This window comes from Pristiophorus japonicus, chromosome 23 (genome assembly GCF_044704955.1).
Source record: "Pristiophorus japonicus isolate sPriJap1 chromosome 23, sPriJap1.hap1, whole genome shotgun sequence".
Taxonomy (NCBI): Eukaryota; Metazoa; Chordata; class Chondrichthyes; family Pristiophoridae; genus Pristiophorus; species Pristiophorus japonicus.
Window position 1 is genome coordinate 24,468,887 of NC_091999.1, and position 18,563 is coordinate 24,487,449.

The following is an 18,563-nucleotide window of genomic DNA, read 5'->3' on the forward strand; positions in this document are numbered from 1 at the left end:
CTGAATGTTGAGTTCCCAGCCCTGATCATCCTGGAGCCACGTCTCCGTAATCCCAATCACATCATATTTGTTAACATCTATTTGCACAATTAATTCATCCACCTTATTGCGGATACTCCTTGCATTCAGACACAAAGCCTTCAGGCTTGTTTTATTAACACCCTTTGTCCTTTTAGAATTTTGCTGTACAGTGGCCCTTTTTGTTTTTTGCCTTGGGTTTCTCTGCCCTCCACCTTTCCTCATCTCCTTTCTGTCTTTTGCTTTTGTCTCCTTTTTGTTTCCCTCTGTCTCCCTGCATTGGTTCCCATCCCCCTGCCATATTAGTTTAAATCCTCCCCAACAGCACTAGCAAACACTCCCCCTAGGACATTGGTTCCAGTCCTGCCCAGGTGCAGACCGTCCGGTTTGTACTGGTCCCACCTCCCCCAGAACCGGTCCCAATGCCCCAGGAATTTGAATCCCTCCCTGCTGCACCATTGCTCAAGCCACGTATTCATCTGAGCTATCCTGCGATTCCTACTCTGACTAGCACGTGGCACTGGTAGCAATCCCGAGATTACTACTTTTGAGGTCCTACTTTTTAATTTAGCTCCTAGCTCCTTAAATTCATTTCGTAGGAACTCATCCCTTTTTTTACCTATGTCATTGGTACCAACGTGCACCACGACAACTGGCTGTTCTCCCTCCCTTTTTAGAATGTCCTCCACCCGCTCCGAGACATCCTTCACCCTTGCACCAGGGAGGCAACATACCATCCTGGAGTCTCGGTTGCGGCCGCAGAAACGCCTATCTATTCCCCTTACAATTGAATCCCCTATCACTATCGCTCTTCCACTCTTTTTCCTGCCCTCCTGTGCAACAGAGCCAGCCACGGTGCCATGAACTTGGCTGCTGCTGCCCTCCCCTGATGAGTCATCCCCCTCAACAGTACTCAAAGCGGTGTATCTGTTTTGCAGGGGGATGACCACAGGGGACCCCTGCACTACCTTCCTTGCACTACTCTTCCTGCTGGTCTTCCATTCCCTCGCTGGCTGTGGACCCTTCTCCTGCAGTAAGACCAACTCGCTACACGTGATACTCACCAAATTAATAGTGATGATTTCCACAGACAGTTGCACATACACAGAGACATATAAAGAGATAGACAGACACAGAGACACACACACACATAACCAAAAATTTGCACGCACCAACGGGCATGCACAGATGCCTTAGACATCTCGAGGGATAGACAGGCTGAATCACTGTCGCAACTTTGACTGACGTATGCGATTTTTGAAACGGATGTATCGTGAATATGGCAAATTAATAAAAATGAGAAAAAAATGTCAAAGTTGAAAGGTGTGGGACGTTATTCCATCTATCTCAGGATCAGTTTGGCAGAGAACTGGTGAAATTGTGAAATGGAATGAAAAATGCTGAGAATCGTAGTCGGCAGGATTCGAACATGCGCGGGATAACCCAATGGATTTCTAGTCCATCGCCTTAACCACTCGGCCACGACTACTGTGTCGCTGCCTTTTTAAACGTTACTCAGAAAAAACTCAGTCATCCATCTCTGTGCAGCAGACGGCCAAAGACTCCTGAAAAATTCTCCGTTTGCTAAAAATCTGGACGAGGCAATCTCCTCTACCTGTATTTTTACAGTTCCATATTGCTCTGGAAGTTTTTAACATGAATCTCTTCCAAGAAACAGAAGTAAAATTCGACATCTTGAAACAACTGCCTTCCCGTCGGGGAATTGAACCCTGATCTCCCGCGTGACAGGCGGGTATATTCACCACTATACTGACGAGGAACTGACGGGTACAAGTTCTGTCAGAGCAGGAATCGAGCCAATGTGAACAGAACTGGACACCATGAGAAGTCGACAGACACATTGAGAGACAGAGACAAACCGACAAACAGGGAGAGACAGACAGCGAGATAGAGACAACGAGAGACAGAAAGTGTGAGACTGAGAAGGAGAGGCAGACTGAGTGCGAAAAAGAATCATATATATACATATACAGAGATGTGTGTGTGTGATCTATTAAGAGAGAGAGGGAAAGAGTGAGAGAAAGAAAATGATAAAGACAGTGACAAGGAGAGAGACTGATAGAGAGAGAGCGATAGAGACTAAAACAGAAAATGATGGAAATACTTCTCAGCTTACAGGCAGGGACTAACAGAGACAGGCAAAGACAGGGACAGACCGAAATGATGGGAAAGAGAGAGCCAGTCAAACAAAGAGTCTGTGATAATCCCATTGGAACAGACGTGTGTTTAGATTTTGATTCGATGAGGTGCCTCACAAGAGATTATTATACGAGCAAGGATTAAGGATTGGTTAATTGACAGAAAACAGAGAGTAGGAATAAACGGGTGATTTTCAGGTTGGCAGGCTGTAACTGGTGGGGTGCTGCAAGGATCGGTGCTTGGGCTCCCGCTATTCACAATCTATATCAATAATTTGGATGAGGGGACCAAATGTCATATATTGAAGTCTGCTGAGGCGACAAAGCTAGTTGGGGATGTAAGTGTGAGGAGGATGAGAAGAGGTTTCAAACGGATATGTACAGGCTCAGTGAGTGGGCAAGAACATGGCAAATAAAATATAATGTGTAGAAATGTTAAGTTAGACACTTATAGTAAAAATAGAAAGGCAGAGTATTTTTTTTAAATGGTGAGAGTTTGGGAAACATTCTGTTCAGAGGGACGTGGGTGTTCTTGTACACAAATCGCTAAAAATTAATATGCAGGTGCAGCAAGCAATTAAGAAATCAACAGGGTTATTGGCCTTTATTAAAAGAGGATTTGAGTATTTACGTCTTACTGCAATTATACAGGACCCTGGTGAGACCACACCTGGAGTATTGTGTGCAGTTTTGGTCTCCTTACCGAAGGAAAGATAAACTTGCTATAGAGGGAGTGCAATGAAGATTCACCAGACTGATTGCTGGGATGCGGGGATTGTCCTATGAGAGATTGAGTAGACCAGGCCTATATTCTCCAGCGTTTAGAAGAATGAGAGGTGAGAGACGAGACACACATCCCCTGAACAAATTTTTAAAAAGAGATATGAGGTGCTTAAATTTAATCAAGGGCACCAGCTAAATTATTAGAGACACACCCGGTCCTTCAGCGCCTGTGTCCAGGGGAGAAGCTGATGTGTTTATCTGATCATCTTTGGGTAAAATGTTGTGTTCATTGAGCTGAGCATCAAACACTCTCCAGTCTGGCACAGCATGGGTTAGATACAGATTGAACCCATCGGTCGCTCCTCGACACAGATACTGAGGGACAGGGAGTGTCTGGGACACTGATATTTCTCACTCAATAAGGTATAAATTGATCCTGTACCTCTCCCCATTAATACTGGGCTCCACACGGCTCGAAACCTGCTCCTGTTGCCCTTCCTGTGACAGCACTGAGCTCAACCCAGCCCATAATGAGCAGGGCTCAGGGAGGGTGGTTGCTAGGCGCTGCAGTGATGTCACTTAGCAGGGCCATTCAGCCAAGCTGGTCCTCTCCTTGTCCCTTTAAAGGTGGAGAGCTGGGACATCCTGTCTCAACACACACACCCTGTTCATGCTGAGAATCCTCAGGGAAGGCCCAAGGCCCAGAGTGTGGAACACAACCAAGGGGGAAAGAGGAGGAGAGAAGGGGATGTAAATCAAGGAGTAGGGACTGAGGGCCACCAAGCTTCAGTTTTAGATCCTGTAGACTTCAGGAGGGGGAAGAGTTAGTTAGAAATATAGAAACATAGAAAATAGGTGCAGGAATTGGCCATTCGGCCCTTCGAGCCTGCACCACCATTCAATAAGATCATGGCTGATCATTCACCTCAGTCCCTCTTTCCTGCTTCCTCTCCATACCACTTGATCCCTTTAGAGGTAAGGGCCATATCTAACCCACTCTTGAATATATGTAACGAACTGGCATCAACAACCCTCTGCGGCAGAGAATTCCACAGGTTAACAACTTTGAGTGAAGAAGTTTCTCCTCATCTCGGTCCTAAATGGCTTACCTCTTATCCTTAGACTATGTCCCCTGGTTCTGGACTTTCTCAACATCGGGAACATTCTTCCTGCATCGAACCTGTCCAGTGCCGTCAGAATCTTATATGTTTCTATGAGATCCCCTCTCATTCTTCTAAACTCCAGTGAATACAGGCCCAGTCGATCGAGTCTCTCATCATAGGTCAGTCCTGCCGTCCCGGGAATCAGTCACGTGAACCTTTGCTGCACTCCCTCAATAGCAAGAGTGTCCTTATTCAGATTAAGAGACCAAAACTGAGCACAATATTCCAGGTGAGGCCTCACGAAGGCCCTGCACAACTGCAGTAAGACCTCCCTGCTCCTATACTCAAATCCGCTTGCAATGAAGGCCAACATACCCTTTGCCTTTTTCACCACCTGCTGTACCTGCAATACAACTTTCAATGACTGATGTACCATGACACCCTTGTCCCATTGCAACTCCCCTTTTCTTAATCTGTCGCCATTCAGATAATATTCTGTCTTCATGTTTTAGCCATCAAGTGGATAACCTCACATTTATCCACATTATACTTCATCTGCCATGCATTTGCCTGTCCAAGTCACCCTGCAGCCTCTTAGCATCCTCCTCACAGCTCACTCCGCGATCCAGCTTAGTAGCATCTGCAAACGTTGAGATATTACACTACATTCCTTCATCTAAATCATTGATGTATATTGTAAATAGCTGGGTTCCCAGCACTGAGCCATGCGGCACCTCACGAGTAACTGCCTGCCATTCTGAAAAGTACCCGTTTATCCAGACTTTATGTTTCCTGTCTGCCAACCAGTTCTCTATCCACATCCATACTTTAACCCTAATAGCATGTGCTTTAATTTTGCACACCAATCTCTTGTGTGGGACCTTGTCAAAAAACTTTTGAAAGTCCAAATACACCACATCCACTGGTTCTCCCTTGTCCACTCGACTAGTTACATCCTCAAACAATTCTCGAAGATTTGTCAAGCATGATTTCCCTTTCATAAATCCATGCTGACTTGGACCGATCCCGTCACTGCTTTCCAAATGCGCTGCTATTTCATCTTTAATAATTGATTCCAACATTTTCCCCACGACCGATGTCAGGCTAACCAGTCTATAATTACACGTTTTCCTCTCCCCCCCTTTTTTAAAAAGTGGTGTTACATTAGCTACCCTCCAGTTCATAGGAACTGATACCGAGTCGATAGACTGTTGGAAAATGATGAGCAATGCATCCACTATTTCTCGGGCCACTTCCTTAAGTACCTTGGGATGCAGACTGTAGTTTCAGGTTCCAGGGAGAGAACAAGGAGCAGATGGGGAGACTAGCGTGGACTCCAGCACAGTGAGGATGTCGGGGGAGGGAGATTGTGTCGGGTCGTGTATTAAGGGTGAAGGAGGGAGAAGAGAGGAAAAGTCAAAGGAGCAATTACTGCAGCATTGTCCATCAATAGTGATAGAGAGAAGGTGGGGGTCAGAGTGGGCCTGGACTGGCAGGTAAACTGTTTGTTTGCTGTGAGCAGCTTTCCTTCTGTCACAAATAGCCTCCTGTAGCCCAGTGACACAAACAGCCCATTAAACGCCTCCAATGTCCTTTGGTCTGGTGAGGTCTCCCTTTGTGAAACATCAGCTGTTGTTAAAGCTTCTCATTCTGAATCGCTTACAGTGAGACAGTATCCACTGTCCGCTTTATTCCATGGGCGTCATCTTTGCTGGTATTGGTAACACGCCCGGGATCACTAAACACAAAACCCAGTCTGTGAATCACTTTCAGCTACTGGACTTAGTATGTTCCCCACTGCACCTCTCTCACCTTCTATGTGTGAATAGAGCATCACGTCTGCAAAGCTGGTTTAAGTTTATATCCAGGCAGAAAATATATTTAAGAAAAGCCTGTAGGCCGATGAGACACTGCTCAGGTGCCAGTGTGCTGCTGGTTTGCCCGGCCTTTTGCCTGGCCTTTTGCCTGTAATGGTAGATAACTGAACATGTCTCCCAGTGTAACCTTTGCTGTAATGAAATGTGTCTTTTAATAAGCCTCATGTCCTTGCTCATTTCTGCTGCAATTGTGTAGAAAGGGGATGTGTGGATGATGGTGTTTGTATGGAGATGTGAAACAAGGAAACGGTATGTGTGTGTGGCAGTGACACAGCCTTGTGGTTACAGGCAGAACCATGCACCGATATCCTTGTGGTTATGGTTTGAACAGGGTCAGTTCATGAATGCTCAAGCTAAGAGGTGCCAGAGAACGGGAGCAGAGGCAGTAAATCAAATCTACATGTAAATTCCGACGTAGTTTATTTCATGTATTCCTATTTTAATAGCTTTTCTGAATGTGGCCTATGCCAAGTGCCAGGATATTGGATCAGGCCCACCATAGAAAATGAGTTTGACACCTTGAGGTAGACAATGTCAACCAGATTCCCCCATCCACCAACCTAACAACTTCTTTACAAACTCAAGCTAGTTTGTAAGACGTGACCATGTTTACCAGAATCCGTGTTCAGTATCTCTAATGGCCCCTTCCCTTTCCCCATGATGGAAAAGAGCATCTCTCAGGATCAAGCACCTTCCCAGTGATTGAGGTCACGTTTATGGGCCTTCAATTCCCGAGCTCTGACTTGTGCCCAATTTGAAAAATGGGAAATACGTGTGCTACCTTCCAATCTCAGGGAACAACCCATGATTCTACTGAGCTGTTGGAGATATGGGCAAGGGGCTAACAGAGCACCCATCCCATCTCTTTAAACACACTTGGGTGGATATCATCCGCACCTTACACCATCAAGATTACCCCACGCGGTGACTTTGCTGACAGTGAAGTGTGATGAGAAAGACCAAAGTGCCGTTTGTCCCTCTCAGTGTGACCCTGAAGGACTGTGCCCATGCTGAAGTTCTCCCTCCATACAATCCTCCCCACAGATTGTCCTCACTGAGCTCAAGCCAGGTGATGCTAAACACTCCCGCATGGTAAAGACAAAAATCCACAGCAATATGTTGAAAGCAACACTAATTTATTTGCCTATATCGCAAATATTAAACTCCAGTCAAGTTACAGGACTTATTATCATCAGCAGAAACAAACCTCAACTGTCAGAATTAACATGGTTCAGTCGGGATGTGATTAACAGCAGCAATAATAGCAGAATCCCACCCCTGCAGTCACTTGTGAACTCTCTGGTGTTTCATCAGGGTGGATGACTGAGTGAATCCCCTCCCACACTCAGAGCAGGTGAATGGCCTCTCCCCAGCGTGAATTCGCTGGTGCCTCAGCAGGTGGGAGGACCGAGCGAATCCCTCCCCACAATCGAAGCAGGTGAACGGCCTCTCCCCAGTGTGAACTCGCTGGTGTATCAGCAGGTTGGATGGCTGAGTGAATCCCTCCCCACACTCGGAGCTGGTGAACGGCCTCTCCCCAGTGTGAACTCGCTGGTGTATCAGCAGGTTGGATGGCTGAGTGAATCCCTCCCCACACTCGGAGCTGATGAACGGCCTCTCTCCAGTGTGAACTCGCTGGTGCCTCAGCAGGTCGGCTGACCAAGTGAATCCCTTCCCACAATCGGACCAGCTGAATGGCCTCTCCCCAGTGTGAAATTGCCAATGTGTTTCCAGCTTGAAACATTTCCCACAGTCCCCATATTTACACAGTTTCTCCCCAGTATGACTGCACTTGTGTCTCTCCAGGTTGGCTGATCGGCTGAAGCCTTGTCCACATGCAGAGCACGTGTACCATTTCTCCCCGCTGTGAACAGTGCTTTTTGCTTCCATGGTCAAAGGCCGATGATATTCCATTCCCAATGAATCGAGTGACTCCGTCATATCTTAATGTGATGTTTGGTTTGAGCCTCTGGTCGACAAATCTTCTCCTTTTAATAACCTGTAAAGTGAGTTTCAAACAGAAAAAAGGGTGGGTGAGAGAGAACCCATAAAAACACAAAGGCAGGTTCTGAAATTGAGCTGAATGAACCTGGCTATTTGTGCGGCCGCCAACAGAAGAAAAGTGACCACGAAAGCTGCTGGATTGTCATAATAACCTAACTGATCACCAATGTCCTTCAGGGAAGGGAAGCCACCACCCGGTCTGGGCCCACACAAGACTCTGGCCTCTATGGGAGGAGGGAGAGGTGGGCAGGGCGAAGGGGAGGGAATTTAAACATCTGAAACTCGACCAGAACTTTGACAGAACCTCCCAAACCCACAACCTCTCCCACCTAGATGGACCAGGGCAGCAGGTGTATGGGGAATCCATCACCTCCAAGTTCCCCTCCAAGTCATCCTGACTTGGGCATATATCGCCGTTCCTACATCATCACTGGGTGAAAATCCTGGAACTCCTCACCTAACAGCATTGTGGGAAGGCCTTCACCACACGGACTGCAGCGGTTCGAGAAGGCCCACCATCACCTTGTGAAGGGGCAAATGGAAATTGGAAATATATTCTGGCCCTACGAGTGACACCCACATCCTAAGAATGGATTCAAACAAATCTGTATATTGAAAGCCTCTATAGAAATACTTGTTCCTAAAACAATACGCTTCTACCTTGTGCGGGCAGTGTCTGTTTCACAACCTAATCTCCCCTAGAATCCACCGCCGTTGAAAGTCTCTCATCGGAAATTGTTGGTCCCGACTGGGCCTAGAGGTACTGGGGGTTAAACCCAGCAGCTTCTCCCCCCTCTCCAATCCAGCTCAAACTGATGCAACAAACCGACCCACACAGGAGGCCAGGGAGCGACTTCCGCATCCAGCACCCACCCTGATACAGAGCGGCTCTGGATTGGTCGCTCTGAGTTTCCAGTATCGATGCACTGAATATCAGCATATGAGGGAGAAGGGAATGGAGGCTTATGCTGAGAGAGTTAGAACCATTGAATCAGAGAATGGTTACAGCATGAAACAAGACCATTCGGCCCGTCGAGCCCATGCCAGCTCTCTGCAAGAGCACCTCAGCTAGTCCCACTCCCCCACCCTTACCCCACAGCCCTGCAAATGTTTTTCTTTCAGGTACTTATCCAACTCCCTTTTGAAAGCCGTGATTGAGTCTGCCTCCACCACCCTTTCAGGATGTGCAATCCAGATATTAAACACTCGCTACGCAAAAAGGTTTTTTCTTGTGTCGCCTTTGGTTCTTTTGCCAATCACCTCAAATTTGTGTCCTCTGGATCGCGACCCTTCTGCCAATGGGAACAGTATCTCACGATCTACTCTGGCAAGACCACTCATGATTTTGAACACCTCTATCAAATCTCCGCTCAATCTTCCCTGCTCTAAGGGGAACATAAGAAATAAGAATGGGAGCCGGCCATTTGCCCCTCAAGCCTGCTCCGTCATTCAATAAAATCATGGCTGATCTAATCATCGACTCAGCTCCACTTCCCCGCCCGCTCCCCATAAACCTTTACTCCCATAATCGCTAAAAAAATCTATCTATCTTCGCCGTAAATATATTCAATGATCCGGTCTCCACAGCTCTCTGGGGCAAAGAATGCCACAGAATTAGAACCCTGAGAGATGAAATTCCCCCTCATCTCAGTTTTAAATGGGCAATCCCTCATTGTGAAACTATGCCCCCGAAGCTCTAGATTCCCCTATGAGTGCAAATATCCTCTCTGAATGCACCTTGTCAAGCCCCCTCAATATCTTATATGTTTCAATTATATCACCTCTCAGTCTTCTGAACTCGAATGAGTATAGGTGCAAGCTACTCAATCTTTCTTCATAAGTCAACCCCCTCATGTCAGGAATCAACCTAGTGAACCTTCTCTGAGCTGCCTCCAATGAAAGTATATCCTTCCTTAAATACAGAGATCAAAACTGTACGCAGTACTCCAGGTGTGGCCTCATTAAAACCCTGTACCGTTGTAGCAGGACTTCTCTGCTTTTATACGCTATCCCCCTTGCAACCTCAGCTGCTCAAGTTGTCCAGGTAACTGAAGTCCCTCATCCCTGGAATCATTCTCGTAAATATTTTCTGCACCCTCTCCAAGGCCTTCACATTATTCCCAAAGTGTGTTGCACACAATTGGGCATAATACTCCAGTTGAGGCCGAACCAGTATTTTGTACAGGTTCATCATAATATCCACGCGTTTGTACTCTATACTTCTATTTATAAACAGGGATACTGTCAAGTGTAGTATAAACAGGGACAGGGTCTAGTGTAATATAAACAGAGGCAGCGTCGAATGTAATATAAACCGAGACAGGGTCATGTGTAATTATGAACAGTGAAATGGTCTAAGGTTATATTTAAAATTACTCCTGGTGCCATGAGTTAGTGAGTACAGAAATAGAAGGATAGAGCAGATGAATGCGTGGCTGGAGAGATGGTACAGGAGGGAGGGCTTTAGATTCCTGATGCATTGGGACCGCATCTGGAGGGAGGTGGGACCAGTACAAGCCGGACGGGTTGCACCTCAACAGAGCCGGGACCAATATCCTCACCCGGGGTGGGAGGGGTTTGCCAGTGCTGTTGGGGAGAGTTTAAACGAGCTTGGCAGGGGAATGGGAACCTGAGAATAGATTCAGTCGGTAGGGAAGTAAAGCTGGAATTATAAAGCAAAAATGTAGAAAGTGAGTTTGAAGGACAGAAGAAAAAAGCAGGAAAAACAGGTAAAAAAAACAAATTTAAAAGTTCTTTGTCTAAATGCACATAACATTCGTAACAAAATAGATGAGTTGACGGCACAAATAGATACAAATGGGTATGATCTGATAGCCATTACAGAGACGTGGTTGCAAGGTGACCAGGACTGGGAACTAAGTATTCAGGGATATTTGACAATTCGGAAGGACAGACAGAAAAAAAAAGGAGGTGGGATAGCTCTGTTAATAAAGGATGAGATCAGTGCGTTAGTGAGAAACGATATTTGCTCAGAGGATCAAGATATTGAATCAGTTTGGGTGGAGATGAGGAATAATAAAGGGAAAGTCACTGGTGGGCAGAGTCTATTGGCCCCTAACAGTAGCTACACTGTTGGACGGAGTATAAATCAAGAAATAATGGAGGCTTGTAATAAAGGAACGGCAATATTTATGGGTGATTTTAAACTTCATATTGATTGGACAAAGCAAATTGGCCAGGGTAGCCTTGAGGAGGAGTCCATAGAGCGTATCCAGGATAGTTTCCTTGAACAGTACGTTGTGGAACCAACCAGGGAGCAGGCTATCTTAGACTAGTACTGTGTAATGAGGCAGGATTAATAAATGATCTCGTACTAAAAGATCCTCTTGGAATAAGTGACCATAATATGGTTGAATTTCAAATTCAGCTCGAGGGTGAGAAAGTTGGTTCTCAAACAAGGGTCCTAAGCTTAAATAAAGGAGACTGCAGAGGTATGAGGGCAGAGTGGACTGGGAAAATAGATTAAAGAATGGAACGGTTGATGAGCAGTGGCTGGCATTTAAGGAGATATTTCATTACCTGCAACAAAAATATATCCCAATGAGAAGGAGAGACTAAGAGAATGGATAACCATCCGTGGCTAACTAAGGAAATAAGGGAGGAATCAAATTGAAATCAAAGGCATATGGTGTGGTCAAGACTAGCGGGAGGCCAGAGGTTTATGACATTTTTAAAAGCCAGCAGAGAACGGCTAAAAAAATTATTTAGTGGGAAGATAGATTATGAAAGTAAGCTAGCACAGAATATAGTAAGAGTCCTTCATGGTAGAAGACACTAAAAACATCCCAGCAGTGGATAAGCGAGGGGCTGTAGGTAGGGAGTTACGTAATACAATCACTAATGATGTAGTATTAGGTACAATAATGGGACTAAAGGCAGAACAGTCCCCTGAACATGATGGCTTGCATCCTAGGGTCTTAAGAGAAGTGGCTGCAGAGATAGTGGAAGCATTGGTTGTAATCTACCAAAATTCACTGGATTCTAGTGCGGTCCCAACAGATTGAAAAGCGCAAATGTAACTTGCCGATTTGAAGAAGGAGGCAGACAAAAAGCAGGAAACCATATACCAGATAGCCTAATATCTGTCGTTGGGAAAATGCTGGAGTCCATTATTAAGGAAGCAGTAGCAGGACATTTGGAAAAGCATGATTCATTCAAGCAGATTCAACATGGTTTTATTAAAGAGAAATCATGTTTACAAATTCGCTGCAGTTCTTTGAGGATGTAACGAGCAGGGTGGATAAGGGGTAAGCAGTGGGTGTGGTGTATTTGGATTTCCATAAGGCATTCGATAAGTTGCCACCTAAGAGGTTACTGCACAATATAAAAGCTCACTGGGTTGGGTTTAATATATTAACGTGGCTAGGGGATTGGCTAACTAACAGAAAACAGAAGGTCGGGATAAATGGGTCATTGTCCAGTTGACAAACATGACTATTGGAGTGCCGCAGGGATTGGTGCTGGGTCCTCAACTATTTACAATCCATATTAATGACTTGGATGAATGGACCGAGGTTGCAGTTGTTACAGAAATTGTGTGGAAGACACAAAAAATCTGCAAAGGGATACAGACAGGTTTAGACAGAGGGCAAACATTTGGCAGATGAAGTATAATGTGGGAAAATGTGAGGTTATCCACTTTAGCAGAAATAATAGAAACGCAAATTATAATTTAAATGGAGAAAAATTGCAAAGAGCTGCATTACAGAGAGACTTGGGGGTCTTGTGCATGAAACACAAAAAGTTAGTATGCATGTACAGCAAATAATCAGGAATGCAAATGGAATGTTGGCCTTTATTGCAAGGGGGATAGAGTATAATAGCAGAGAAGTCATGCTACAACTGTACAGAATAATGGTGAGGCCACACCTGGAGTACTGCGTACAGTTTTGGTCTCCGTATGTAAGGAAGGATATACTTACATTGGAGGCTGTTCAGAGAAGGTTAACTAGGTTGATTCCAGAGATGAGGGGGTTGATTTCTGAGGATAGGTTGAGCAGGTTTAGCCTCTACACATTGGAGTTCAAAAGAATGAGAGGTGATCTTATTGAAACTTAATGATAATGAGGGGGCTCGCCAAGCTGGATGCAGAGGGGATATTTCCATTCATCGGGAAAACTAAAATTAGCGGACATAGTCTCAGAATAAAGAGCCGCCCATTTAAAACTGAGATTTTTTCTCTGAGGGTTGTAAATCCATGGAATTAGCTGCCCCAAAGAGCTGTGCAAGCTGGGTCATTGAATATATTTAAGGTGGAGAGAGAGACACATTTTCAGTGATAAGGGAGTAAAGGGTTATGGGGAGCGGGCACGGATGTGAACTCGAGTCCATGATCAGATCAGCCATGATCTTATTGAATGGGGAGCAGACTCGAGGGACCAAATGGCCTACTCCTGCTCCTATTTCTTATATTCTTATGTTATAGACTGCTTCACCTCCACTCCCAATTTTACCCACCAATTCTGGCTGCGTACAGTTCGACACTCACTGGCTCCCCTCCCTCCTTGATGGTGCTGATTCTGGCTGAGTCCAGTTCTACACTCACTGGTTCCTCTCCCCTGAAGGTGCTGACTGTGGCTGGGTTCAGTTCTACACTCACTGGTGCCCCTGCCCTGAGGGTGCTGACTCTGGCTGGGTTCAGTTCCAGACACTAACATTCCAACACCAAGATGGCCGCGCATGCGCTCTGCTACTAACTGCATCAAGATGGTGGAACGCTGAACATGCTTCCTGTACCAAGATGGCCGCTGTTACCTTGGGCCTGTGACCGGGAGAAAGCCTCGAAGCTGTAACTGCCGATATTCCGGTTATTATAGAAACATAGAAACATAGAAAATAGGGCAGGAGTAGGCCATTCGGCCCTTCGAGCCTGCACCGCCATTCAATGAGTTCATGGCTGAACATGCAACTTCAGTAACCCATTCCTGCTTTCTCGCCATACCCCTTGATCCGCCTAGTAGTAAGGACGACATCTAACTCCTTTTTGAATATATTTAGTGAATTGACCTCAACAACTTTCTGTGGTAGCGAATTCCACAGATTCACCACTCTCTGGGTGAAGAGGTTTCTCCTCATCTCGATCCTAAATGGCTTAGCCCTTATCCTTTAACTCTGACCCCTGGTTCTGGGAACATTCTTCCTGCATCTAACCTGTCGAAACCCATCAGAACCCCTCTCATTCTTCTGAACTCAAGTGAATACAAGCCCAGTTGATCCAGTCTTTGATAGGTCAGTCCCACCATCCCAGGAATCAGACTGGTGAACCTTCGCTGCACTCCCTCTATAGCAAGAATGTCGTTCCTCAAGTTAGGAGACCAAAACTGTACACAATACTCCAGGTGTGGCCTCACCAAAGCTCTGTACAACTGTAGTAACACCGCCCTGCCCCTGTACTCAAATCCCCTCGCTATGAAGGCCAACATGCCGTTTGCTTTCTTAACCGCCTCCTGTATCTGCATGCCAACCGTCAATGACTGATGTACCATGACACCCAGGTCTCGTCGCACCTCCCCGTTTCCTAATCTGTCACCATTCAGATAATAGTCTGTCTCTCTGTTTTTACCACCAAAGTCGATAACCTCACATTAATCCACATTATACTTCATCTGCCATGCATTTGTCCACTCACCTAACCTATCCAAGTCAATCTGCAGCCTGATAGCATCCTCCTTGCAGCTCAGGTCCCACTTCCCCCAGAACTGGTTCCAATGTCCCAGGAATTTGAATCCCTCCCTCTTGCACCACTGCTCAAGCCACGTATTTTTTCTAACTATCCTGCTCCCTCTACTCTGATTAGCACGTGACACTGGTAGCAATCCAGAGATTACTACCTTTGAGGTTCTACTTTTTAATTTAACTCCTAGCTCCCTAAATACAGCTTGTAGGACCTCTTCCCGCTTCTTACCTATATCGTTGGTACCTACATGTACCACGACAATTGGCTGTTCACCCTCCCTCTCCAGAATGCTCTGCAGCCGCTCCGAGACATCCTTGACCCTTGCACCAGGGAGGCAACATACCATCCTGGAGTCTCGGTTGTGTCCGCAGAAACTCCTATCTATTCCCCTTACAGTAGAGTCTCCTATCACTATAGCTCTCCCACTCTTTTTCCCAATGCCGTCATGCGGTCTGTCAGGAGCTGCATTTGGACACACTTCCCACACACATAGTAGTCAGGGACACTGGAAGCGTCCCTGACTTCCCACGTAACACAGGAGGGGCATGACACGTGTCCGAGCTCTGCTGCCATGACTTAACCCTTAAATTAATTTACTTACTAAAATTTACTGAAACACCAAACAGCTACTTATTGGTTGGCTGCCAATTAAACCAATCTAAAAGTCAGTCTAAAAGAGAGTTATACTTACCAGTTGAACAGCCAACCACTTACCAGCTTGGCTGCGACGTCACCTCTCGATTTCAAACCCTCTATCTTTGTCTGCAACTGGTTGGGCTGGTCTCTGGGCCTCTGTCTCCGACTCTCGCATTCATAATCAGCTGCTCTAGTGTCAGCACAGATAGGAAAAACAAGACAAAGCAGCATCTGCCACCCCTGCTTGCCCGAACTCACCCACTTCCGGGCTTGCAGTGGACACCGGTTGTTTATGAAGCCTCCCCGGCTCCCTGCTGGTCCATTACTCCGCTCCGTCCCGCTGACAAGGACACTTCTGAGGAGCCTGTCCAAAACATGTCTCCTCCACCATTACACACACCGCGCATGCTCCAAACACTGCCAGGACCCGCGCCTGCGCACTGAGCTCCTGTAGTCTGGGTGCAGCACATTCTCCCCCGCGGAGCATGCTGGGTACATAAGACCATGAGAAATAGGAACAGGAGTGGGCCACCCAGAATCCCGAGCCTGCTCCCCATTCAATAAGGTCATGGCTGGTCTGATCATAGACTCAGCTCTACTTTTTAGGAAGCTCAGGTTTGAAGACTAGAAGTATCATCTGTTAGTTGGGAAGGGACTGTCGTTTCTCTCCGTTCTGTTCCTTGTGGAAATATATCCTGCAGTATTCTGACTATTATGGGCTTCTGAACTCGCACAGATGTTCTGACCACTGGGCAGAATAATGCAACGCTCCAATCTATGGGTGTGGAATTGTTGCTGGCAGGTATCAATCAGTCACATGCTGATTGCCGATTTAAATCGAAGAGCAAAGCAATTTGAGAGTTGTTCAACCATGATTGGACAGCAATTTCAGTCCAATTGTATGGGTCGACATTTAACAGACAGAACCTTCTCCAGGCCAAAGCCTGGACCCATGTAAACCATAAAGCCACACCAGACTTCTAAGCTGCTATTCTGAAGCGTGAGACAGAACAATCAATGAGTTACTCAAGCAAAATGTTGACATTTCTTTGAGCACAGAAGGGTGCTCAATAATAGACCTGGTGTCTCGCTGTACAGATTACAGAATCAGACATCAGTACCTCACTACTTATTACAGTTGTCTTATTTGTTTCCACTGATGGTGTAGTTGGTATAGCTAGTGTGCAGCTGAGCCCAAGAGGCGAGATAGTCCCAGGTTCAGTCATTGCTTTCTGCAGAGCTAGCTGGTCTCAGACAGCAGTTTTGAGATACAGTTGGTTTCGGTGCCCCTGGACTCAGGAAACTAGACTTTCGGCCAGATCCACTGATCCCTACTTGCAAGAAAACTGGTCAAATTTGGACTCGGTTGTGATACCCCTGGTCAAGTTCCTTTCGGACATTTACTGAAGGATTGCCACTTGGGAAAGTAGCATACGGCATCCATGTGCTGTCAAACTGTCCCCAGCACGAGTTAGCACCTTGAGGGGACAGGGTAGGACAGTGAAGAAATTGCCTTGTACATTTAAGGAAAATAGGATCCAATGTCAGGATTGAGTCAGATGGCATTTTCTTTTCAGACTTGTTAGCCAAATGTTGGAACAAAGTCTCCACCAAGTGCAGCTCTCCACCAGCTGGAGTGGCGGCTGTCCTGCAGGAGCCGCTGCTCAGGAATCCGTACTTCCACGATCAAGGTTTTAGGTGGCAGTCGGACGAGACGGCTGTGGCTGGCGAGGTGACCATGGTCAGGGACCTGCTGGATGGTGGATGAGCAGGCTGGATGGCGCCAGACATGCTGGCATGGCGCCTAAATTCGGCCGACGTCCACTGCGTGGCCGATGCCATCAAGTCGCTAAAAGCAGCTCTGGGCCCTGACTCTGTTCGGTGTGTCGAGGAGGCTCAAGCACGTGGGGAGATCCCGTCCAAACTGACCCCCAACTGGACGGAATTCCTCATTGGCGCCAAATCCCGGAACCTCCTTCGGGAGCCGGTGCCTCACAACTTGAGCCGCCTCAAGGAAATCCCCTCCGTGCCTTTCAGTTCCGCGCGGTGGGGATTCCTGTACGGGCTGCTCCTGCACACTCTCAACCTTGCCATCCTCATCTGCCATCCGGACACGCCATGGCGTACCATCTTGCCATCCGGAGGAGGCGGGGGTCCCCGATGGAGTGCACTCTACGCAGGAGTCCTCCGCTATTTATCGGGAACTTGGCCTGGAGGGTGGTGCACGGAGCAGGCCCGTGCAATAAATTTTTAAGTCGGTTCATGGGCTCCCAGACCGCCTACAATTTCTGCGGGCTGGAAGAGTCTGTGTTCCACGTTTTAAGTGAATATACGAGGTTGCAGCCCCTGTTTCATTATTTAAATGAGCTGCTGCTCAATTTCTGGCTGCACTTCAGTCCCACACTCCTGATCTTTGGGCACCCTGTGCGGAGGGGAGCGGGTAGGTCCGAAGGCCTACTTGTAGGACTGCTCCTGGGCACTGCCAAGGGTGCCATCAGCCGGTCCAGGCAGCGGGCGTTCGAGGGGGTCGTTCAGCCTGACTGCCTGCCTCTCTTCCGTGCTTACATCTGGGCCACGGGGTCCCTGGAGATGGAGCACATGGTGTCCACTGGTACGCTCACGGCCTTCCGCGAGAGGTGGGCACCGGAGGGACTGGAGTGCATGTCACCCCCGGCAACCAAATTTTAATTTGATTTTATATGTTTTAAAGTTTAATTTGTTTTAATTGCTGGGTTTTAGTGTCCCCCTCCCCTTTTATAGGGGACACTGTAAATTATCGTTTTACTACCCAAAAAAAAACAACAAAAAACCCCCACAAAAATCACAAAAAAAAAGGGCACGTGAAAAGTATTTGGAGTGTCCCCCATATTGGAGGGCACTTGGATTAATTTATTATGTTTTCCCCAAAAGAGTTGTTAGCCAAATGTTCCCACGTGGATATGTCGACTAGTTCAAAGAGTCAATAACGAAAAGGAAATCGAACAAAAAAGAATCGAGCTCTGATTATGACGATACTAGTCTACTGATGTGCAACCAACCACTCAATGGCACCTCGATGCAGGGAGACAGCTGAGCAGTGTCCTGGAAAGGAATTGTCCAACTTAACCATTTGTTGAAAAAAAAGTCTTATTCTTGTCTCCAGTGGCCAAAGGTTTATCAACACTCTATGACCATTTGATGCTGCAGATCTCATCGAAATAATTTATTAATTTTTTCAGATAGGTTTCAGCCCTCAGCAAGAGGACCGAATTGCCCTGAAATGTGTAGGGATGCAAGGCTGAAGAAGTAACATGCAAAATAAGCAAGCTCATACTATCCCAGCAGAATGTTTGTGATCTTTGTTTGT

General features: G+C 46.6%; 1 protein-coding gene and 1 non-coding gene across 3 annotated transcripts; both read right to left on the reverse strand.

Moving 5' to 3' along the window:
• Window positions 1-1,426: 1,426 nt before the first annotated feature.
• On the reverse strand, window positions 1,427-1,507 carry trnas-aga (transfer RNA serine (anticodon AGA)). Its single transcript has one exon. It is a non-coding gene; the product is annotated as a tRNA-Ser (tRNA).
• A 5,571-nt stretch (window positions 1,508-7,078) lies between these two features.
• Window positions 7,079-15,551, reverse strand: LOC139235324 (zinc finger protein 239-like). Of its 2 annotated transcripts, none has more exons than XM_070866469.1 (2): window positions 15,476-15,551; window positions 7,079-7,879 (listed from the first exon to the last, which is right to left on the reverse strand). In XM_070866469.1, exon 2 carries the CDS (start codon window positions 7,819-7,821, stop codon window positions 7,165-7,167), a length of 657 nt encoding a protein of 218 aa, XP_070722570.1. In that variant the 5' UTR covers window positions 7,822-7,879; window positions 15,476-15,551; the 3' UTR covers window positions 7,079-7,164. The 2 variants fall into 2 exon arrangements, with proteins under 2 accessions (XP_070722570.1, XP_070722571.1); XM_070866470.1 differs by lacking the exon at window positions 15,476-15,551 and adding an exon at window positions 15,273-15,342.
• Between the last annotated feature and the right edge of the window lie 3,012 nt (window positions 15,552-18,563).